At 40.8% G+C, this 23,760-nt stretch overlaps 3 protein-coding genes across 7 annotated transcripts; 2 read left to right on the forward strand and 1 right to left on the reverse strand.

The window, feature by feature from the left end:
* The first annotated feature begins 3,197 nt into the window (after positions 1–3,197).
* slc46a1 (solute carrier family 46 member 1) lies at positions 3,198–8,084 on the forward strand. Of its 2 annotated transcripts, XM_044120512.1 has the most exons (6): positions 3,198–3,726; positions 5,330–5,721; positions 5,892–6,373; positions 7,072–7,155; positions 7,329–7,485; positions 7,827–8,084. In XM_044120512.1, the coding sequence occupies exons 1-6, from the start codon at positions 3,406–3,408 to the stop codon at positions 7,876–7,878; spliced, it is 1,488 nt and encodes a 495-aa protein (XP_043976447.1). In that variant the 5' UTR covers positions 3,198–3,405; the 3' UTR covers positions 7,879–8,084. The 2 variants fall into 2 exon arrangements, with proteins under 2 accessions (XP_043976447.1, XP_043976448.1); XM_044120513.1 differs by lacking the exon at positions 7,827–8,084 and having other exon boundaries at positions 7,329–7,489.
* Positions 8,085–10,132: 2,048 nt separating this feature from the next.
* Positions 10,133–16,088, reverse strand: sarm1 (sterile alpha and TIR motif containing 1). Of its 2 annotated transcripts, XM_044120508.1 has the most exons (9): positions 15,470–16,088; positions 14,844–15,375; positions 13,008–13,626; positions 12,701–12,913; positions 12,272–12,363; positions 11,858–12,184; positions 11,583–11,772; positions 10,792–10,913; positions 10,133–10,680 (listed from the first exon to the last, which is right to left on the reverse strand). In XM_044120508.1, exons 2-9 carry the CDS (start codon positions 15,305–15,307, stop codon positions 10,569–10,571), a joined length of 2,139 nt encoding a protein of 712 aa, XP_043976443.1. In that variant the 5' UTR covers positions 15,308–15,375; positions 15,470–16,088; the 3' UTR covers positions 10,133–10,568. The 2 variants fall into 2 exon arrangements, with proteins under 2 accessions (XP_043976443.1, XP_043976442.1); XM_044120507.1 differs by having other exon boundaries at positions 14,844–16,088.
* A 1,582-nt stretch (positions 16,089–17,670) lies between these two features.
* Positions 17,671–23,679, forward strand: vtna (vitronectin a). 3 transcript variants are annotated; one of them, XM_044120509.1, is made up of 8 exons: positions 17,671–17,824; positions 19,907–20,026; positions 20,139–20,534; positions 20,617–20,756; positions 20,837–20,993; positions 21,099–21,251; positions 21,714–22,193; positions 23,137–23,679. In XM_044120509.1, the coding sequence occupies exons 1-8, from the start codon at positions 17,686–17,688 to the stop codon at positions 23,256–23,258; spliced, it is 1,707 nt and encodes a 568-aa protein (XP_043976444.1). In that variant the 5' UTR covers positions 17,671–17,685; the 3' UTR covers positions 23,259–23,679. The 3 variants fall into 3 exon arrangements, 2 of the variants coding, with proteins under 2 accessions (XP_043976444.1, XP_043976446.1); XR_006370932.1 differs by lacking the exon at positions 23,137–23,679 and adding an exon at positions 22,707–22,868 and having other exon boundaries at positions 17,683–17,824; positions 21,714–22,296; XM_044120511.1 differs by lacking the exon at positions 19,907–20,026 and having other exon boundaries at positions 17,705–17,824.
* The last annotated feature ends 81 nt before the right edge of the window (positions 23,680–23,760 follow it).

Below are 23,760 nucleotides of genomic sequence, written 5' to 3' on the forward strand. Positions count from 1 at the left end.
CGACCACTCACCTCCAAACATTAAGTCTGATAGGTAAGAGGACAGGCTTGACTTATTTTACCAAGGGAGGGGGGGAAAAAACCACTGTAAACGTATTTTATGCAAGAAACAGCACAGAATGCTGTAGAGGCTTGATCTCAAGGCTATCAGGCTACAGCTCAGGAAGAAGCTGGGATAAAGTTTGCTAGAAAGCACTGAATCAGCCAGATTAATTGTCACTTACAGCAAAAGTTGCTGACTGTTGGTTTGAGTGTTACAGAGTAGCAGTATCGTTTAGGAAACTGCACTTTTACACGTGCAGAAATGCTTCAAATGTGAAGGAAACTTTTTCACAGCGACGATTAACCACACATATGGTAAACTGTCATGGTTCCTGTCTTCTTACATTGACATACAAGACTGTAAAAGAGCCTGAGAAGAATTTCAATTTGAATATATATATTTGTAATCAGTGGTCAGATTTTTCAAGTTGAAAATGTGACGTGAACGAACTCTGAGCACAGTGAAAGTTACCAGCAGAAAATTATTCTTAGCACTTTTGATGGTTTGCATTTAACAGATTGGAAACGTGTCAAATTTGATTTTTGTGTTTCTTCCATGTTGGCAGAATGGTGGGGAGGAAAAAACCAAGAACAAAGAAAGGTATTCTCAGGAACCAAATGTTCTTTCGTCATTCGCTCATCAAAACGGTTGTATTCTGGTGTAGTAATAACCAGAAATGTGTGCGTGGACAAGACCCTGGTAATTGCAGTTTCTGACTGCAGGCTATCTGGCAAACCACAAATGAGCCAACATCTCTTCTCTGCACCTCTTCTCCAGGTGAACGTTACCGGCAAACCAATTTTAGCTCAGCTGATCTTGCCAATTCTGTAATTTTCTGTGAAATAAGACAGCTATCCTCACATTATTTATTGCAATAATAACATAAACTGCCTTGAGGAAGCATGGATATTTTGGGCGACTTAACAACTGTGTGCTATAAAGTTATTTTATTTGGATTTTCTGTGACAAACCGAAGCAAAGCAGAGCATAACTGGATGGAGGAAAAGAAGTGGTTTTAATGTCACGTGGATGTGCTGTGATACTTTTATTTAGAAAGGACAGAAAGTAATTTTTCTGAAGTGAAAACATGAAAAGTGTGACGTGCTTTTGTTTTCAATACCAACCTGCCTGAAACATAACAAGATTGTTTTTACTGATCACATTTTTCAAGATACTCCTTGCTCAGTCAGAATGGACAGAGATCTTCTGAGGAGAATAGTTTGTGAGGATTTCTACAGACGTTATGTTTGGAAATGTGGTAGATTAACTCCAGCGATATCTGTCTCTGATCATCAGTTTGACATTTTTTGCATACTCTGACAGGTTTTCTCCCAAGAGTGCGTTTTGCTGCATCCGTCTCCACGACAACTCTGACCAGCTTCCCTGTTCCCATCGAGACAAAGAGCATCACCCCAGCATGATGCTGACACCGCCATGTTTCATTGTGCATATGGTGCACAGGGTGTTGCTTTTGGGCCACACGCCAGCAAACGTAACATTTTAAGTAATTTGGTGTCATAAATTTAAAGATGACTTTGTGAGCGGGGATGATGTACGACCAGCTATTTTCCTAATTTACATTCAACAAAGCCGTTTTGACCGTTTCTAGATAGAGTGGCTTAATATTTGCATTTTCTTTCACCAGGGTTTGTTTCTCCTATGAAACCTGAGCCGTGATAAGAACTTGCCTCCACCTGCTGCTTTGCCTAATGGACCCTTAGCCTAACAGAAGCTGTTGCTTGTGTTGACTCATCAGAAGAGGAAGAAGGTGAAGTGATTGCATTTCCAGGTTGGTTTCTACAGATTGCATGTAGATGTTTGGGCTACAAAATTGCATCAGTGTTTGGTTTTCGTTTGACTTTATTGCTTATTTCTAGTTATATGACAATGGACACTTAAAAGTTGTCTCTATAGCTTCATGCTTCATACATCATTAGTAGTACACAACAATGTTGCAATGCATAAGCAGGGCGTCCTTTTGTTTGGCGTAATTCTTGCATTGCACATCTTACTCTGTTTTATGTAAATAAAAGACACATTTTACTTTACACTCATTCCTACAGCTTTATGCATTAGTTTGTTCAGAGGAATCATACATTACCAGGAAACGAGTTGAGCTAAAACCGGCAAAGATTTCAGTCTTTGATCAAATAAAAGTGATTTAGCTTCTGTACATCATCCCACTGACATTGGTCAAAGATTACAGGATGCAAAGGCTCACTGATGAAAGCAGAGCAACAAATATGCTTCCAGAGCAATGTCTTTGATCCGTTTTGATTACCAAATATAACTAAGTATTTTATGTTTTTCAGATTTGTCTCCAGATGAGAATGTAGTGGTACGTAATCGTTTTGTTCCTCTAAAACCCTTATTATTTCAGGAAACCGATTTGAAATATAGAAGCATGAGGAAAATTTCATTATGTTTAATGCAACTTGTATTCAAATTGTTGGATAACTTAAAATTACAATATGATTTCCAGTGACTGGAATCATCCTTCATCTATACCCAGTTATCCATGCAGGGTTGCCTGGAGGCTGGTGCCCATCTCCAGCGGTCACTGGGAGCAACGGGCAGGTGAAAGTAATAAAAATTAGATAATTTTTTTTCCAATCCTCCACCATCGCCATCCAGTGTCGGAGACCAGTGACCTAGTAATTTTTGTGAACAGAAAAAGAACAATGGAGGAGCAAAGATCCCATTCCAGATAAACGTCTAGGTGCAGCTGAAATGTTGACTAACCAGATGACCCACCCTCATAATTATAGGCTACGGAAATAGCTGGTTGTTATTTTTAGATACTTTAATAAGATGACAGTACTTGATCTGAAGATGAAAGTGATAGTTCACTTAAAAACTTCACTGTTAAAAAAACACAGATAAAAGTGTTTAAATGAACACACCCAGACAGACATATAAACATTTTACATCTGTTTTCACATATATAAAAGAAACCCCTAGAGTTCATGTAAATCTTAAGAAATAACTACATTTTGTCACTTACAATCACAAGCTTAATTGTGATTTAATATGATTAAACCCACACAAATAAGTCCAATTATTTATTTATTTATTTATTTATTTATTTATTTATTTATTTATTTATTTATGTATGTATTTATTAATTACTCTAAATGTGTATTATTTTCCTTTGAACTCGTGTTTTTTAATGATGTAGTGCCAGTATTCCTACACTAGGGGGCGCTAACTCCCCACTTTTAAACGCATCTATAAAATTGAACGTTAGCTCCGTTAGCTCCAGAGCATTGAACTTTAGCTCCTTATGCTAGTTATGTCACTTTATGGTTTTACCTCTGTAAAAACTGTTTTTATAGCATAAAACATCAACGCAGTAGGTTCGACATGGACGAGCCGGACACGGCAGCGATCCTACCCGAAGACCTCCTCAGCGCCTCGTCAACGGATGACCAGCTGTCCGATTCTGAGGACGGCAAAGACGAAGCAGCTTTACCGACCGCGACCACCTTTGTGCCGCCGTCATGCCGGTGCCCTGTCCCGGTGTCCGTGGAGCCGGTGCTTTTCCTCTCCATGTTTTCCCTGGCGCTACAGGCCCCTCTGACCACGCAGTACCTGTGGGACCGAATTAGTGAGGACCTCGGCTACAATGGCTCCAGGAGGTCTGGGTGCAGCAACAGCTCAGTGGACCCGGACCCGCTGCAAAAGGTCACCACTGAAAACTTTACGCATTTACCATCAGTACTGTTACTTTGGGATCTGTAGGTTCACACATATCTAGATATGAAAAAGAAAGGAAAATAACTCTTTAGTTTCAAATAAATAATAAAAAACTTGATCAAATTTTATATTGTGTGTAAAATGTGGTGTATTTAGATATAAAGGGAGTGAGATGTAAAGTAGAACTGTCAGTAGACTTATAGGTGGCTTTGTACAATGAATAATTATTTATTTAAAAAAGATATATATATATATATATATATATATATATATATATATATATATATATATATATATATATATATATATATATATATATATATATATATATATATATATATATATATATATAATTTTAAATTGAATTAAAGACTATATTTAAAATATAATTATTGTAAATGTGTAGAAAAAATAATATTCTGTTAAACAAAATTATTAATTTATAACTAATGTATTATAATTAGCATCATTAGCATTTATGGAAATGTTAAATTATGACCTTGTGAATATAATAATATTCAATAATGATCATTGTCATAATCATCAATATTATTGTAAACCCCTCAAAAATGATTTTGTAAGTCAAATGTAGTATTTCTTATAAAACCTATTTAATTATTTAATCACCGCTTAGATATCCTAATTACACTTAAATATATGTAATTATTATTAACATTTATAACATATTATTAACAAAATATTTTAAAAATATATAATTCTCATAAGATTTCACAAAAATCATGCTCCAAATAAGTTAGATAAATCATTTTTTTAAAATGATTACTTCTGTTAAGTGGCATGATCTCTTCACTTTCAATAAAATTCAGCATCCAGGAGTTATTTCTTCATAAAGTCATTAGTCTTGAATTTTCCTAACTGAATCTCCACAAATGGATTTAATGTAGAAAACAAAATATGGTATTTTCAGATTTCAAACGTTAATTTAGAACTCAATATTACTGACAAATACTGTTTAATCTGAGCTCAAACCTGTTTGTTTCCAAAGGACTACAACACATACAAACACTTTTTCACTAATGTCTTTTTAATGTAAGAATAAGATATGAAACAAAATTTGACTATTAAATGTAAAATGTCCCGAGGAATCCCTGAGGTTAATTTATGCTAAACTCGTAAGACAAAGTGCAAAAAATGACATGTTTGTTTTTGCTAAACATGTTTGTTTAGTGACAAAAACGAGGGAAGTTTTCAGTTTTGATGCATTCAATGAAAAAGAAAAACGATCATTTTTATTTTTTTATTTTTTTTTTTATTTGACCAGTTGATCAAATGTAAAAAAGAAAAGAAAAGGTCAATATTTAGGTCAGTCTTTGTGAATATCAGCTTATTACTTTTGAGCATGTGTAGTTAAAGAGTTGTTGTGACTGCTGCATAGGATGTTCAGAAAATAGGAACAGCATCACATGTCGCAACTGAGAGGAATTTGCTGAGCATGCTCAAAAAGTGAAAAGTTCATCCATTTTACTGAGGGAACAGGATATTCAATTAGATTAATTACGAAATCAAGTTGCACTAAAAAGCAGGACGCTTTCATCCTGTTCACCTATTTGTTTCTGTTGTTTTTCTTCAGGAAGTTGAAACTCTGACAGCTCACTGGAACCTGTACATCAGCCTCGGGGGATTTTCTGTGGGGCTCGTGGTTGTCCCTCTCCTGGGCTCTTGGAGCGATGCAGCAGGTCGTAGAACCGTCCTCATCCTCCCCAACTTTGGCCTGGCGCTCCAGGCCGTGGTTTACCTCGTGGTGATGTACCTCAAGCTGCCTGTGGCCTACTTTCTGCTGGGCCGGCTGCTCAGTGGCCTCTCGGGGGATTTCAACGCCGTTCTGGCCGGCTGCTTTGCCTACGTGGCGGACATCAGCGACAGGAGGTCCCGCACCTTCAGGGTGGCGGTTCTGGAAGCTTGTCTGGGCATTTCAGGGATGCTGGCCAGCATCATAGGAGGCCAGTGGCGGCGGGCACAAGGGTGAGAAACAACGGTTACAATAGTTCCCTCCTGGTAAAGTCACCACACCCCCAAGAAAATACCAGATTATTACGAGTACATATTCACTGATTTGTGGTTGTTGTGATATTTTCCTCAGAAAACGCAACTAATTTCAAGATCTAACAGTGTTTTTTGGGGGGGTTTTCCAGTTACATCAACCCGTTCTGGCTGGCCCTGGCCACCAACTTGGCTTCAGCTGTCTACGCCTACCTGTTCATCCCAGAGTCCGTCCGTCCGGACCCGAGCGCTAGGCTCCTCTCCGCTCACCACTATAAAGCCGTCTGGCGCCTCTATTCCGCAGGAGGCGTCAGCGGCGAAGGCGGCGGAGCGCTGCTTCACAGGGGCAAGCTGTGGCTCTACACGCTCTGCTTCTTCCTGGTGGTGGCCGTTCACTTCGGCACCAGAGAGCTGTACGTGCTGTACGAGCTGAGCTCCCCGCTGTGCTGGGACTCGGCTCTGATTGGCTACGGGTCGGCCGCTCAGAACCTGGCCTACCTGAGCAGCCTGCTGGGGCTGAAGGCCATGCAGCGCTGCCTGCAGGACTCCTGGGCGGCTCTGGTGGGCCTGGTGTCGAACATTGCTGGGCTGGTGGTGTTCTCTGTGGCGGACACCACCCAGCTTATGTTCACAGGTGAGGAGCTTCGGAAAGTCGTAAGCACTTTCTCAAAATATGTGTCACTGAGTTCATTTTAGAGGGTTTAAATATGAAAATAAAGGAAGAACAGTTTTCCCGACTCGCCTCCTCAATTCGTCGTCTGGCTACAGGAATTCATAGGGGGTCCTCATATTGAAGATATGGACTGTGTGGTAACTCAGAAATTTTATGCATGTTGTTGGCCGATCCTGGAACATTCGCAATCAAAATATTTTGATCTGTTCATAGTTTTATACACCACTGTCTAAACTCGGTGCATTTATTTTGTTCTATGTTGGTTTATGCAGTTTATCTGTCTTTTTTTAACTACATCTTTATTTTTTTATTATTTATTGCTTCATTTATTTATATTGCATGTGGTGATTTCATTTTGCGATGGGTCATGTTGTACTTTCTTATGCCCTTGATGTTATGTAAGGAAAGAAAAAAAAGAAAACAGTTTTTACAATACATCAGCGTTATCATCAGTGTTATCCAATTTTATGAAAATGACTCACGGGACCATATTTCTTTAATAATCCCTGCAAAACTGTCAAAAAAAAAAAAAAACTAAACTATTTCTATTCTGAAATCTCTCAAACTGTTCTTGGCCACAGTCATCAACATTGCCAGAAGCAACGAGCTGAAACTTGCCTGAAGCTGAAGATTGCCTTGCGTTTGGTTTTTCTGTCCAGGTTACGGCCTGTGTTTCCTCTTCATGGCTTCCACTCCCGTCCTCAGGTCAAAGCTCTCCATGTTGGTTGACCCATCAGAACAAGGTCAGCGAGCTCCTGGTCCTCTGCGTGTGCTGTTTTAGTTTTACAGATGTTCAAACCTGAGCTGCCTGAGAAGCGCGCTCTGGGAGATAAGAGGATGAGTAGTATAGCCGGCCTTCAGGTGCTTGACGTTGGTTTCAGTTAATAAACTCTTGTGTGTGCTTTCTGTCTCTCAGGGGCCTTGTTCGCCTGCGTTGCCTGTGTGGAGAGCTTGTGTTTCCTTGTGGGCAGCAGCCTCTTTAACTCCGTCTATCCAGCCACTCTGCATTTCATGAAGGGCTTCTCATTCCTGTTTGCTGCCATCATCCTCCTCATTCCTACTGCAATCATTGGGTGAGTTTTCTGTTTTCACTGCAGGGTTCCCGGTATGCAGTCATCTGTTTTTACGCTATTCCTCCATCCAACGATCCACTTTTCCAAGATCCATCCAACAGTCTATCCATCTTTTTCTAAATTGTCCCTCTGTTCTCCATCCTTGCCGTTATTCTGTATTGAATTTTGGCATAGAGGGTTTATAGGAACCTTGTATTTTTTCTGCATTTCAAGGTTGTTATTTTTGTTGGTTACCAACCGTTTCAAATCAAAGTTCAACATTCTGCATTTCAAGGTTGTTATTTTTGTTGGTTACCAACCGTTTCAAATCAAAGTTCAACATTATGTGTCTGCCTCTGTAGAGCTCTACAGTGTTTGGACCAGCGGAGGGAACACAGGGACTCTGCATCCTGAGTGCAAAGAGCCGGTCCTGATGGGACCCATCTGTGGCGATTCAGTGCTCATCTTGTCTGTGATGCTGTTAGAAACTGGGATCCTAACAAACCTGAAGGCTGCTATTCTGCAAAGGGATTCTTCCCCCCAGAGTGACACTAACACGTCGAGACCAAAGAGTGAAGAAACAACCATGTGGGCTAACCTCCCTCGATTTGTGAGTCGATTTGTGAGTCGATTTGTGAGTCGATTTGTGAGTCGATTTGTGAGTCAGTAGAGCTTCACACGAAGAGTTAAATGTCTCACATCTTTTAATCAAGATGTTCAGGCACATGAATATTTTATACATTGACTTGAATTTTTTTTGTACAGCACTCTATGTGAATTTATTAACTACAATAGCTAGCTATGGAAGCACAGTATTGTTCTATAGTAGCCACGTTCAAATCACCTTTGATTTCTGATTATATATCAAAAATGGAGACAGCTTTGTCTGTTCCACTTAAATCTGTCTTTTAGAAAACATTGTGCAAAAGAAAAAAAAATCAATATGTAATATTTAATTAAAATTTTTTTGGTCCATTTTGAGATAAGTAAAGTATTTTTTAAATTGAATTTAAACTAGTTGTAGAACAGGAAACCCTTCTTATGTCCATCCATCCATTTTCTAACAGCCTTGTCCCCAGAGGGGTCAAGGAGGGTTGCTGGTGCCGATCTCCAGCTAACATTCGAGAGGCAGGGGTCACCCTGGACAGGTCGCCAGTCTGTCGCAGGACAGAGACATACAGGACACACAACCATTCACACACACATTCACACCAAGGGAGAATTTAGAGAGACCAGTTAACCTGACAGTCATGTTTTTGGACTAGTCTGTCATGTATTGGACATCTGTGGGAGGAAGCCGGAGAACCCGGAGAGAACCCACGCATGCACAGGTGGAACATGCAAACTCCGTGCAGAAAGACCCCGGACCTTCTTGCTGCAAGGCAACAGTGCTACCAACTGCGCCACTGTGCAGCCCACACCCTTCTTATGTGCTGTAAGCAAATTTTTTTTTTTTTTTACTTGAATCCTTGTTGGTAGTTTTAACAGGTGACGTTTTGTCACATTAAAAACCACTTTGCCAAAAACTGTGAAGAAAAAAAGAGACATACAAACAAACATGATTGTTTTGAATTTTAAGCTTGACTTTTCTAAGCCAATGAACAACAGTAAGCTTGAGTATTATGTTGGTAATATTTATATGCTGATATTACTAACCTATCGAATAAGATAATGCACACCAGATGGAAAACTCCAAAACTAAATTTGTTTGTGTGACGGTGTCTCAGGAGGTGGTAGTCTGTCGTGTAACATCTGGGTTGCTGGTTCAAACCCGTTACTGGTTCAACACTTCACCCGCCTTGCCTGATAGTTGTGGTCAGAGAACCCTCTGTCAGTCTGCTGTGGCTACAATGTAGCTCAGTAGGATCAACGTGTGAATAACTGAATGTAGCATAAAGCACTTTGGATTCTTCTGGATGAGATAAAAAGCTACATGTTCACGCTATAACAATGATACACCAGATTTTGATTTTGGAGTTGGATGAAAAATAAACTCTGTCTGTTGAAAATATTTAACTTTGAATCATTTATTTGCTCAGAAATAATTTTCACATTTCTGCTTTTTTTTTTTTTTTTTTTGATTCATTTCGTCAAACTCCCAAAACAAGTTGGAAGTTTCAATGTGTTTGATGAACTTATCTGGTTGGCGGTATGTTGTTTTTTTTTGTTTGTTTGTTTGTTTGTTTTAGAAAAACTAATAAAAAATTTAAAATGCACATATTTTTGTTGCTGTCTGGAAAAGTGGAAGTATAAAATTCGAGGTCTGGATAAGAATAGAAAAAGTAAATAGATTAGCATATGTGAACGTGTTTTTACTTCTGGTGGGTTTTTTCTGTGTCCCATTGTTTAAAGCTTTTATCTGTTCATTTATCAATCAATTTGTTTATCCATCTGTCCATCCCAGTTGCTTGCAGTCGTGTGTTTTTTGCATGTTCTATTTAAAGCCCATGCTAAATTGCAGAGGGTTTACAGATTAGCTCTAATAAATTTAACGGCTGTCTATTGTTGTCCTTAATACCACATGTATTTTCCACCTATTTAAGGGTTTTTAATATTGTCTTGGTTAGGTAGAGGAAGTAGTGCCTGCAGCTTAGATCTAAACACCTGAAGTTGCTTCTGTAAAAACAAAAGATTTCTTTTTAATGAACAGAAAGCTAAAACAGCCGAGTCGTATTAGAGACCTGGATTTATTTATTATGTTATGTACATGATACAGAAAGAATTAAGTGCATATACAATAACCTTGACTGATACTGGAGGGTTGGTAGAGCCTTCAGAAATTGCTATTGATGATGATGTTGCTGGATGCCAGTGACAGCTGGTCTATCGCTTATTTTCCTGAGATATAAGAGGCATATACTGAACGTGATTACACCAATACAGCAGTTAGTGAGGAATGACAATAACGACTTAAACTTAATTACACACAGTCTGGAGTTCCCTTTGTAAGTCTTCTCGTTTAAGGATTAAGGATCTGTTCACTGATTTGATGTAAGCAGGCTAAACATATACTTCACATGCTGTCGGGCAGAGCAGGGAAGGCTGTTCAATAGGCGTGTGGAAGATGGCATCACAATCAGTCTTATAGTCGTGTTTGGATTGGCTTATTTCTTCTTCTGACTTTTGGATTCGTCTGGGGCGTCAGTCGTGTCGTGGCGTCCTTTGAGAAAGCGGATGATTTTCTCAATTGTAGCTTCCTGATACTCATGAGACCATCTGCGACAAGGGGCAACACAAGCAAACTGGTTCATTCATACAGAACACCTGGAGTGAGTAGTTTTAAAAGATAAAGTAAGGCTACGTGAGTGGAAGTGTAGTAATACCCACTTGATGCCATTGAAGTTGAGGATAGCTCTCATATCCTCTGGCAGTGACATGGGGTCAGGCCACATGAAGTTGTCTGTGACGGGGACAATGTTCTTTTTACCACTCAGGGCCGTGGCTATTTCCTGCAATGCAAATAGCACTTTAAATATTACCTTTGAATGTGTAAATGCATAAAGGAGTGGAATCACTTGCAGGTACAGAACAGCATCACATTAGCCTGGTGTTAGATAAGACATTTGTAATTTCTGTCAGGAGGAGGAACCAGAGGTGCAAAACACAACCTTGCTTTTAGGAATGTGGAATAAAACAAATGATAAGGAAAAGAGAGTGAATTTGAAAAATTAAACAAGCAGTCAGTTGTGGCTGCACGGTCAAAATCCTGAGTTAACTCTTGGAGTGCCAGACTAATACAATAAGCAAATCCTTTTTTTAAACTAATTAGTCAACACTCGATCAAAAGACACCATGTAATAATCTTAGGCAATATACAATTCTAGAAGCCTATTGTCTTCAAATAGCAGAGTAACAACTGTACCGCACAGAAACATCTCAAAAAACAACACATTTTGCATTAAGTATCAATTATTTATAAAGCTACACCAATCACGTTTTACACCTCAGGGTAACTGCAGGTAAGCTTCAACAAACATTTTTAACTTCCTGGAAAAATCTATCTCTTTTCAACTTATTTGTAACAAGAAAAAGAAAAGCACACCTCATCACAATGAAACATCTCTACACCAATTAGAAAAGGCTTCTACGTTTATGTTAAACTGTATGTTCCTCCTGACCTTATGCACCCAGTCCTTCGTGGCGGTGTCGCCCATGCACTTGTCGAGCGCGTTGGCAGACAGGACCAGGATGAAGTTGCGTGCCCTCTGTACGCTCTGGATTAGTTTGTCTTCAAATTTACCCGCCTCCAGCTTCTCCACATCTATAAAAACACTGTATCCTCTGACCTGCAGGTGCACCTTCAGAAGGCTGGAGAATGAGGAAAACAGACAAATTGCTGTGTTTTCTAATAATTTGGGAACATTTTTTGGGGAAATTCCCTATTGGGCTCTACCTGGCCAGTTGTGAGCCAGTGGTCCGACGGTAGCTGATGAACACGTCAGGGCCTGGAGGCTGGGCATCTGTGTGGCTCGGCTTTAACGGCCTGCTGGCGGTGGACAGTATCTTCGCTCGGTGGACTCCGTTATTAACATGGCAGTCGTGCTGCAGCTGCTGGTCAGTCAGGTTCTCCACGCTGTTGCGGTCCACGCCTGATTGGACCAGGCCATAGGTGTACTGTCGAAAACGGGGATCCACCTCAGCCAACCAGTCAGCCATGTTGTTGGGGTCACATGTAGAGTAGTCGGCGTAGGTCTTCAGCACACGCAAGTCTCTCAGAAACCTGGATGAAGACACAGAGCATTTGTTTCTTGCAGACCAGTGACATTTTGCATCAGGCTTGTGTTGAGAACTGGTCTGATCTTCTTGCCTCTTGCGGGTGAGACCTGCAGCCATGTTGAGATCAGAGCTTAGATCTTCATCTGTGATGTTCAGTAGGAGATCTCCATCCACCTGAAGCTCCTGTAAGACACATCAGGACAAAGAGGCACATACAGTCTCAAGGTGATTTCAATGTGTCTTTACAAACGTATACATTCAAACTACGTCACCCCACAATGACAGACTTCCATGTATTTCATTGCGGTTTTGAGTGAGACTGACACAAAGGATTTCAAACTCCTGAAATGCAAGGAAATGAATACACTGTTTGCCATTTTTGTTGGCAAAAACTTTGCTGTTGGTGCGTCTGTCACATAGAACGACCAGAGGCTGTGAATTGGAGATTTTGTCACTATCTTTTCCCAGTGAAGGAAACTGTATTTCTCTGAGGTCCTCGTCGGATTTTTCTTACACCTACCTGAAAGCGGTCGCTGAAGGCACTGAAGCCAACTTGCTGCAGCCATGTCTGCACCTCGCAGGTTTTCCAGTTGGGCACACAGGACAAGATTCGCTTTGGGACTTCTTCTCCCATCATACTCAGGGCCCTCTTGGCGAGACCGGAGGCCGTCCCATTACTGGAGTACATGACGATTCTTTTAAGGCTCTGCACTGCACCGATCTCTTGAAATATCTTAAAAAGGAGAAAACAAGTATGTAGTAAAAAAAAAAAACTAGCCTCCCACATTGGTGTTATTTGAGGATTATGTCAGCTGGAGTGATTGTACCTTAGTGTTGCGCTGGCGGGACTTGATACTGGTCTCAACACAGAGATAAAAGGCTGCAATACACTTCCCCTCCACTCTCGTGCCATCTAGTAATGGCAAAAGGTGCTGAAGGTCAGATGCTGTCTTTCCCTGCATGCAGTCCGCACTGTCCAGTAAGCAGCGGGCGAAGTCATCCGGATCCAAAGAGGCGATGAAAGGCTCCACCAGCTCCAGCGTTCCAGACCTCACCACCTCTTTCTCGATCTCCCTGTTCGCAGCCAACACCGTCACTGCCAGGCAGGCGTGGAAGCGGATGAGCTCGTCTTCTTTGGAAAACGCCAGAGGGAAAAGCCACTCTGCCGCCTGCTTCTCAATCATCCAACGCTGACAGCGGTGGCCCCCATACATTGCGCAGTTGGCCAATGCCACGGCACAGTGACGCAGCACAGTGGGGTCCGTCCCCCGGCACCAGAAGAGGAGGACGTCCAGGGCACCGTTGGAGATGAGCTGGACGGACGTCTCCTCTGTGTGTTTGAACATGTGCTCCAGGATGCCAGAGACGCTCCGAGCCAGCTGAGCATCGTCCTGCTGTCGAGTCAGATTAAGGATGACTCCCAGACCAATGCGTGCTACATAGTCCCTGTCAAGAGAGGGATAAGAGAATGATCAATAAAAACAGGGGAGGCAGATCTAATTGTAAACCATGCTTCCTTCCCAAACATACGGTTCCAATGACAGGTTTACATCCACTCATCATGGACGTTACTGCAATATAAACCTTTGGTTTTTCTGATGTGTTTGAGCCACGATACAGTGCACACATATTCAATAATGTGTTCAATAATAATGTTCAATTATAAGCCTCCCATTAACCTGTCAAGACATCTGTGTCAAAGATGTCACCTAATCCAACTGTTAAATTTATGTGAAGGAATATTAGTTATGATCTTCGGGAACAGGAATCACTAAGGCTCAGGTTTGAAATGAACTGGACACTGCAGAAACACCAGTGTAAATGTCCACAGGTAAGCCAGGTTAACACCAACATGGACTGAGACGGTCTTGATCAAGAAATAAGCCTGTGGGTCAGAAATCAACACCCTAGCACTGGTACCAGAAACTGCCCACAAGGACTGTGCAATGGCATTCTGGTGAAAGGCTTGTGGTTAGAGCTGACAAATATTGAAAAAGGTGAAGTTTTAAACTAAGCGTGATAAAATGTGTGGTATACTAAAGAAGGGGGGATACCTGAAACCACAGATTAATGGTTGAAACTGGGACATGCATGGATGCTACAATAGCACAATGACCTCAAACACTAATTAAAACCTGGATTTAAATGAAAAAAGCAAAGCAGACTACATTAAGACTCTGGAATGTTTAACACAAAACACAGACCTTAACCCATTCAATAGTTATGAACTATGGTTACAAACCAAATCAATGCCCGATAAAAATACAACATTTAGATAAACACTGAAAAGTTTGATTTTCAATTCAGTTCTTACTTTGAGCAAAATAAAATATGTCTGTGTGTAGCCCGGCCAGTGCAGAGTGAGAAAGATGTGGTTTTGAGTTGCACTTCAACGGTTTTCCCCTTTGCTGTGGAGAACAGCACGAAATTAATAATACCTAAATTTCCAAGTTTCATTGAGTTAATGGAATTATTCTACGGCGGCAGCGAGGCTATGGATGACATGTAAAGGAATTGCGTTTTTTGCCCTCCAGCGTTGTCCGCATGCGCGAAATTTCCTTATGTAAACAATAGCATGCAGGTGGTCTACATTTGTATACCTGATTTTGATTAAGTCAGTGCATCACCAGCTTTGCACCTCACCGCACGTCACTGGTCCGTACCTGTTCTCTGAAATCAAAATCTGCTCCAGCAACTTTGCAGACTCATAGATAATCTCCACATCTGATGTCTGCTGCAGCTGAAGCAGCAGCTCCAGGCCTCCATCCAGCCGGATCCTGTTGCAGATCTCCTCTGCCACCTGACGCCCCACAGTGGGTAGCACCCAGGCCTCCTCCACCAGCTGATAAATCTCCGCCACGGCCCTGCGGGTCTCGTCTGAGTCATTGTTTTCCTTGGCTGCCTTGAGGTTCCTGATGGCTTCGCGCAGGGCAGGGAGGGAGTCCTTCAAGACGGCCTGGACGTCGGCGCTGAGACCCGGGGAGACCGGCTTGGGCTCGCAGCCGGAGCCGCTCCTCCCTCTCTGCAGCCGGCTGACATAGTCCGGGACAGTGAGTCTGTCTGAGCTGAACATGAAGGAGAGACGTCGATGGAGCCTAAACAGGAAGAGCGTCAAAGACAAGAGCATCTACCGACTGGAAGGCAGAGGGAGGTCCTGGCCCAGCTGTTTCCACAGGCCTCTGGTTCAGGCTGATGCTGAAGATATCACAGAGCGCCACATTAAAGCGAAAACCGAGTTAGAGAACACGACCACAAATAACACCTGACAGCTTTCATCACATTGCATCACCTGCAGTCTGCTGTTTTCTTAAGCTGATCTTGAACTCCGCGGATGTTTAGTCTACAGCTCTGTCCTCCATTGATAATTCTTTGTTTTTTCTTCAAGCATACAAAAACTGAAGCTTAGTGAACCAAAAAAAAAAAATGAATAGGGTAGGAAGAAAAGGCTCTTTCTTTTCTCACGAAGAGAGAACTGTTGTGTGTTTCCTCATTCAGTGGAGACAAAGGATGATTGTAGCTGTCATAGTCCTCGTTTCCACAGCAACCAGAGCTCTGTAAAGGCCTGATGGAGCGAAATTATCAACAGCAAACGCTTCTTTGGAGTAATTCAACACGAATCGCATCATTCAATTAATTTTAGACCGTCTCTCTACCGAGAAGTTGGGGTAAATAAACGCTCAGCCGCTGGGTCTCCATCCTCCTCTCTTCCACCTTCAATACAGCCGGTCAGAGCATGCGCACAGCGAACAGAGTCTCTGTTCTGTAAACACTTCCGGCCCCCTGCTGGACGAACAGAGAAAAACATCCAAGTTTAACAAACTGAAGAAAACTAAGGAATAAATTCAGTTAAATTTCACTTAAAGTAGTCAGTAACTTAAATTAGCGATTAAAATAAAGCATTCTGGGAATAAATTTCATTATTATTATTATTATTATTATTATTATTATTATTATTATTATTATTATTATTATTATTATTATTATTATTATTATTATTATTATTATAAAGGATACTTTGTTGTTTCTAGAGTCTTATTTAAAATTCTCTTTCATATAATAAAATGATCTATCACAGGGATGAATTACTATGGATGAATAATTAATTATCTCCAAACCTTCTTCACATTGTTTAAAAAAGTGCCTCTATTCACATATGTATTTATCTCGAGTAGAGTTTATGACAACTGTCTATTGCAGATATAAAAATTATTAAAGAATACCATCTAAGTCCAGCTATCCAGTCAATAACATTTTGTCTTTGTAATCTTTCCTGGCATTCAGATTTTAAAGATGCTTAATGTAGGTCACTAAATCAACTTTCCTCCCCCCGTGTGATACAGTTTAGACCAAGCTATGTTTCCTGTATTTGAGGAATTTGTTCTCCATTTCTATCGTTGTGAATATCCTTGTTTCAACCACATTTCTTTCAGTTTTCTGACTGAACGCTTGGACCTTTTTTTGTTTGTTTGTTTTCCCTTCTACAACCATCCTGTTGTGCTCATACAGGCGTTAAATTTCAGATACAGGAGGTTGAGAAAAGACAAAAATGTTTACTCAGTATTAATAACAAAGTTGTTTGGTTTTGCATTTTGTCATTCACGACAGCTCTATTGAATTAAGTTTCCTGTTTAAACAAAGAGGTGCAAAAAATCCTTAATTAGTTCTCCGCCCTTAAATGACAAACTCAACTATCCTCCAATAATGAACTCATGATCTACAGTAAAATATGTCAGACAAACAACATGTCCACTGATTTGGTTTCATTGCCTGCTTTTATATTTCAAAAAAAGTGAACTTGTAAACAATAAACTAATGTTCCATAACTAACTTCTGAGACCTACAAATGAACAGCTGAATTTACGCAAAGATTATGTTTCTCATGGATAGACTTTATTTGCTAATTTTACTTCTGAGTGTAAATGAATTGAATTTCTTGAAGGGTTACAGATTCAAAACGACTTGATATCTTGTCACAAATGTGCCTTCCAACGTCCCACCAGGCAACATAGGGAAATAAATACTTCCAATAAGATAAGATTTATTCATCTTACTCTGGAATATTACTTCTTTTAATGGATTTGGATTATTGTTGCTGTCTCCCTGGGAGAAATGCCCAGAGGTAAAATTGCTTTTTGAAGGTTGGTTTTTACCTCTTTTTCTGTAGGATGTGTCTGATCTGTGTCTGTTTCTCTCTAAAGCCGTTCATGCGCTCTATTTTCTGCACAGTTTGCAAGACAGAGCTGTCCACTTGTCCCGACACGTATCGGAGGTCCCACATAAGAAACATAACTTGAACATAATGTCCAATATTATCGATTCCATAAAATATGTAACACTGGCTTTAAGATTCATAAACTGCACCAAAAACAGATTAAATGGTTCCTTCGGGCCTGAGCAGAGGGTCAGATTTTGTTCTTTATTGATTCCCTTCTTTATCCGTCCAGGCTTGGCTGCTTGTGAACAGGCTAAGTTAAAGTAAACAGAGGGAAGAGGGGTGACTGACACATGTTTCCAATAACGGGAGCACATGGTTTATCATTACCTCCTCAGTCTGCCTGCTGGCAGAACAGAGACAGCATGAAGTTGTGTTTAATCCTCCTGCTCTCTCTGAGCGCCAAGGCCTTCCCCGAGGAGATCTTCACTGGTGAGTGATGCAATAAAAATTAAGCTAAAAGTATTTCCCATTTCAGAAACTACTTCCTCTTACCCTATTTAGCCTATAAGATTTGTTATTTTCAGGGTCAAACTCTTTTGCTGCTGTTGTCACTAATGTTTTGCTTGTCCTGGTTGTGAAACCTGAAAATATTTTTGGAATTATTCTGTTTATTCTGAATTTGATGGACTAATTAATTAACTTTGATCTGGTCAGAAGCCTGTTTTTTAAATGTATACATGGCAGAACTCTGAAGTTAAACTAACAAATGTTTAAATAGGGAATACTTTGTTGAGATGGGTGTCAATTATTTAAAGATCTAAAGATATCAGATTGGAAAGAGAAACAGACCTTATATGAAGAAGTAAGTTAACAAGCTGTCATCTCACATTGATCTTGCATTAGATAACGATTTACCTAAAAAAGAAAACTAAACTGCAGTAAAATAACTTAGCAGCTTGTATTCATGACTTTATTTTTTTCACATTTTTCACTTTAAAATGGTAAAATTAATTTTCTATGAAATACCAACCTAAAGCAGCACATCATTCTAAAAGAAGCCGTAGAGGAAATGTGTTTTTCAGAATGTTTCAAAGATAAAAAAAATAATAATAATAAAAGATTGAAACGTGTGGCCTGCATTTGTGTTCAGCCATGCCGAGAATGTATTTGGTAGAACCACAGGGCGCTGTAGCAGCTGTAAGGGTTTGGGGGTATGCTACCAGTTTTGCATGTTCTGAGACTGAAATTCTTCTTTTTAAAACAGTAACTCGGTCAGACTGGATGAAGAGCTTCTGTAGACATTCATTTGCAAGTCCTGCCACAGATTCTCTGTCTGGACCTTCACTGATCCGCTCTAACACATGAACATGTTTGGGTCTTTACCACCGTTCTGATGCTTTGGTTACTACTGGCAGCTGTTGCTCTGTTTGTAGATGAAATACCGCCACAATTTCACATTCCATCACACATACAAGCACCCATACACAGCATGATGCTGCCATCACCATGTTTCGCTATGTCAATTATGGAGTTCACCATATCAGCTTTCCATCACACCGTTTTACATTCAATTCAGGATACAAGTTCATAATTTTGAGTATTGCTCTCATTGCCTCTCCTGTTACTTCAGATAAAGATTATTTATTAGCTTTGTAGCTTCACTGCTGTGCTGCACTCATTTTATTTTCAGGTGATCGATTGAACAGTTCTCTGTAAGACGCTTAAAAGTCTGGAGTATGTTTTATAAACTTTAAACTTTTTCATATCTTTATTTCTCTGCTGTTTGTTCACTAATGTCTAAGACCTTAAAAAAAGAAAGTCGTTAAAACACACACAGATTGGAGTAGTGTGTTGTGCAGATGCAGTTTATCAGGTGAAAAGTCCTTGACACAGCTGTGTTCAGTTTTCGATTCCTGATCTTAGACATTTGCTGAATGTCTTCCGCCTCTTTTTATCCCATTTTCTGCTGGGTCACCATCATCAACGGCCATTGGAGCCATAAGACCTTAAACTGCTGAAGGCAACTGGTTGGATTGGATCTTATTCAGTGGAACCAGCGTAAAGGAAACTGAAAACAAATGCACAAAACACTTTTCAGATTGTCAAAACAACAAATCCTTCTTGTTCCACTTAACGTTGATTCACTTATTTATTATTAATCAATCACTTTAACCATCAAAAACCACAGAAGTTTGTGCCTGGCATCCAGAAAGCCGATAATTTGCCCATAGAGTTTTTGCCATGAATAATAGTTTGACTAAAATAAATCGAATAGCTGCAATGTGACTCACAATGTTGCCTGAGTGCAATCCAACAATCCTGTACTTTTGATTGTTCCAAGAACTCCAGTAATTAATCAACAAAGGAGCATCTAACTAATCAGGGTTCATGTCGGTATAATTGGGAAAACCTGATTTTTGCCTTGTGCTGTTCTATCAAAGTCCCATGGGAACTTCAATCGAATAAAATCTAATCAAGAACCAGAGGAAATTAATTTGTCTGGGAGAGTCACTAACAACCAGAATCGGCTCAGGGAGACAAACTGAATGAAGTGCGTCGTTTTATCCAAAGAGTCTTGTCTGGACCGATGTGAAAACGGCTTTCAGGCTCAGAGGAAGTGCCAGTGTGACTCCATGTGCAAGTATTACAAAAGCTGCTGCTCTGACTATGAGGCCGTCTGTGGCATGACGAGTAAGAACCCTCACCGCCCATTCGCTCCAAACAATACCCTGCACATTTTATACAGTCTCTGCTCAAAAGCCCCACATAAGCACTGCTGTTAACATTACTCGTGTCCCCTCAGCGCGTGGCGACACGTTTGTGTTTGCAGAGGACGACGACGACGATGATTTGTTTGGAAGCACCACTCCAACCCCAAAAGGTCCTGCTGATGTTGCATCCACCCCGCCTCCTGTCTCAGACTTCAACCAAAGACTGCATCGACCTCCAGAGACCAATCTGAAAATGACAAAACCTCCACGGCTGGTGAATCGAAGAGTGACTCCCGAAAGAGAGCTCGCTGCCATGACTGGAGCTCCTCAGGCTCCTTCAGCCACCACCACTGCTCCCAAAACCACACCGGCCACCACCACTGTTAGCGTCACCACAGCAGCTCCTGACCCAGATGCTGAAGTCTGCAGTGGGAGGCCTTTTGACTCCTTCATGCAGCTTAAAAACGGCTCCATCTATGCCTTCAGAGGTGCTTTGTCTCAACTCCAACAACATTCGTCAAATCACCATTGCTCTTGTTTGGTTGTGATTGTGAGCTTTCTGCGTTCCAGGGGAGTACTTCTTTGAGATGGACCAGAAGTCGGTCCTTCCTGGTTACCCAAAGCTGATAAAAGACGTGTGGGGCGTCAGCGGGCCAATCGACGCTGCATTCACTCGCATCAACTGTCAGGGGAAGACCTACATCTTTAAGGTGACGGCAAGGAGACATCAACTGGCAACTCTTATCGTCCTCTGGTTTCTAATGCTTGTTTTGATTAAAACTTTCGTCAGGGAAACCAGTACTGGAGGTTTGATGACGGCATCCTGGAGGACGATTATCCACGGGACATCAGCGTTGGCTTTGACAAGATTCCTGACCATGTGGATGCAGCGTTCGCCCTTCCTGCTCACAGCCACCACGGAAAAGAGAAAGTTTACTTCTTCAAAGGTATTTCCAGAACTTATTTTTGTATCTTTGACATTTCCTTCTGTTTCAAAGGTGATCAGAAGCTTCTTAGATGCTTGACCATTTTTATTCTGTGGTTTCATCCAGGTGACCAGTACTATGTGTACGAGTTTTTGCACCAACCCTCCCACGAGGAGTGTGCCGCCATGACTGAGAGGTCTCCATCCGCGCTGTTCAGGCGCTACACGGATCTCTACTACAGCAACTATGAGCGATTCTTCAGCGAGCTTTTCTCTGACTGTAAGTTTAGCGAGAGGATTCAAACAGCCTAAACCTTTTCACGTTTTGTAACCTTACAACCACAAACTTAAATGTATTTTAAGTTCACACAAACTGACATAATGTGCCAATGTGACTCCGACTTAAAGTACTTTCATGATTGTGAAGTAAGAGATCCAATTGACAATCTGATGAAAGATTTTTCTTTTTAAAAGTTTTCAGATGCTCTACATCTAATCTGTCTAATCTAGATCAACTGTGCAAAGAAGACTGGGAAGCATGTTCCTATTTACATGCACAAAGTTACTGGAGATGCACACTAAAAAAAGTTCTAGATGTAATTGCAGATAAAGATGTTGGACAAAGTATTGGCTTGAATAGAAATGCTTGTGCCACTTTTCAAATTTTTATTTTTAAAAAAGAATTATTATTTTTTTTACTTAACACTTAACACTGCTTGCTGAAGACTCTGTCCTTCTGCAGTGCCTCAGCATCACGACAAGCATCACTTCATCAACAAAGACTGGAAAGGCCTCAAGTCTCCAGTGGATGCTGCCATGGCCGGCAGGATCTACGTCGCTCCTTTGAGGTCGTCGTCCCGGCCCGACCAGCGGTGGGGGCAGCAGTACCAGCAGAATGGACGGCAGAGAGGTCGCAGGCGACAGAACCGGTCTCCCTCCTGGGGGTCCATGGCCGAGCAGGGCATGAGCATGGGCCAGGGGTTTGCTGAGAGGGGCATGGAAATGGGTCTGAGATTGGCAGAGAGGAGGATGGAGGTGGAGGAGAGGCTGGGCCGGGACTGGGACCAGAACAGACGATGGAATCAGGACTGGGACCAGAACAGGAGGTGGGACCAGAACTGGGACCGTTACAACCAGAACAACAGAGGCAACTACGACACCAGGAATGATCGATTCTTCCAGGGAGCAATGCCCATCCAGAGTGTGTACTTCTTTAAAGCAGGTAAATAGTAATGTGTAATTATTTAAACTCATAGTAAATTTAGGCATTATGTTCATAATTCAGATGTTCAAATTATATTGTACTAGAATGTATTCAACCTTCAATCTTTATCAGCCTTTTCTCGCACTAAAACCAAAAATGACAATTTTATGTGGTCAGCTTTATGTTATAGATCGACAAAAAACTACCACATCATTGTGAAGTTAAAGAAAATGATAAACAGTACCACTTGGCATCACAGTGATGGAAAAAACAAAACAAAGACCTCATCTTGTCTCAAGCTGCCTATGAGGCATGTTTCAAAGCATCATGGGAGATGGGATCCAATCACAAACTTTTTTAAACATTACCAGACAATAAAAGAAACGAATTTGGTCTAAAAATCAAACATGTGTAACAAAAGTTAAACCAGTAGTTTCAATCCTCCCTAAACTGTAATGGCTTCCTGCTACAAAGGTAAAGGCTAAACAGGTTATTTATTCAAAAAAACGTTTGAAATCAGTCACGTTTAAGATCAACTCCTTATTTAAGCCAAACCAGTTTGCATCAGAAACTCGTAACACACAAACACACAAAGATTTTGCACATTTTAACAGATGGAAAGTCTGAGTTTTACTGCAGATTTTGTTGCAAATTAATTTTATTATCCTCTGTCTGGAAGACGTATTACAGTAACCAGTTTCACATGCTCTTTGCTTGTCCTCATGGCAAAAACGGAAATGGCTTAAATCGTGGCAGTTCCTCTTTATGATCGCTTGCTGTGTGATGCTTTCCATGTGCCTCTAACCACAAGGTTTTTCTCTTACTTTTTTTATGTGACATAACTCACCAAAATAATCAAGTCCTGCAGTACATCTTTAAAATATTTACCAGGATGAAACTCCCTGAAGCAGTGAAATAGTTTGAGAGTTTAACATAAGACTGGCTTGCTTTTGTTTTCTAGATAAATACTACAGAGTTGACCTCAGGACCAAACGAGTTGACCCTGCTATGCCTCCATACCCCAGATCCATCGCCAAGTACTGGCTCGGCTGTCCAGACCCATCTGGAGCAGAGAAGAAGTAGCTTAGCATTTTTTTACTAGCTTTTATTCGTGTGTGCCATGTGAGTTTAAAACAATGTGTCACGAATGAGTCGTTTTCACGAAAACCGTCTGTGCTGGTTGTGAAAAGTTTGCAAAACACTGGCAACGTAACTAATAAAAAAAATCAGCAAACGGCAGCATTCAGAGAAAGTCCAAACGGTCAAAGTTCAGACGGCCGATTTTCTGAGTGGCTAGCTTGTGTGTTTACAGCGTCAGCTGATCGACTTTATCAAATACAGAACAGACTCAGTTCAGACAGTCAAAGATAGGAAGGACCTAACACTACATTCTATGTCCTAAATCTTTTTTTATGTTTGTGTTTCCTATTTGTAACTTTGACTTTGTGGCGTGAATAAAACACAATAAACTTAAGAGATGTTGCTGCCAAACAGCAGCGCTTCATGCTGGGTGGTTTCCTGTTTTGAGGGAATGTTGACATTACGGCTGTGGATGTGAAAACGTGTCTACAAGTTCAGCTTTCTC

The sequence above is a fragment of the Gambusia affinis genome, linkage group LG06 (genome assembly GCF_019740435.1).
Source record: "Gambusia affinis linkage group LG06, SWU_Gaff_1.0, whole genome shotgun sequence".
Lineage (NCBI taxonomy): Eukaryota > Metazoa > Chordata > Actinopteri > Cyprinodontiformes > Poeciliidae > Gambusia > Gambusia affinis.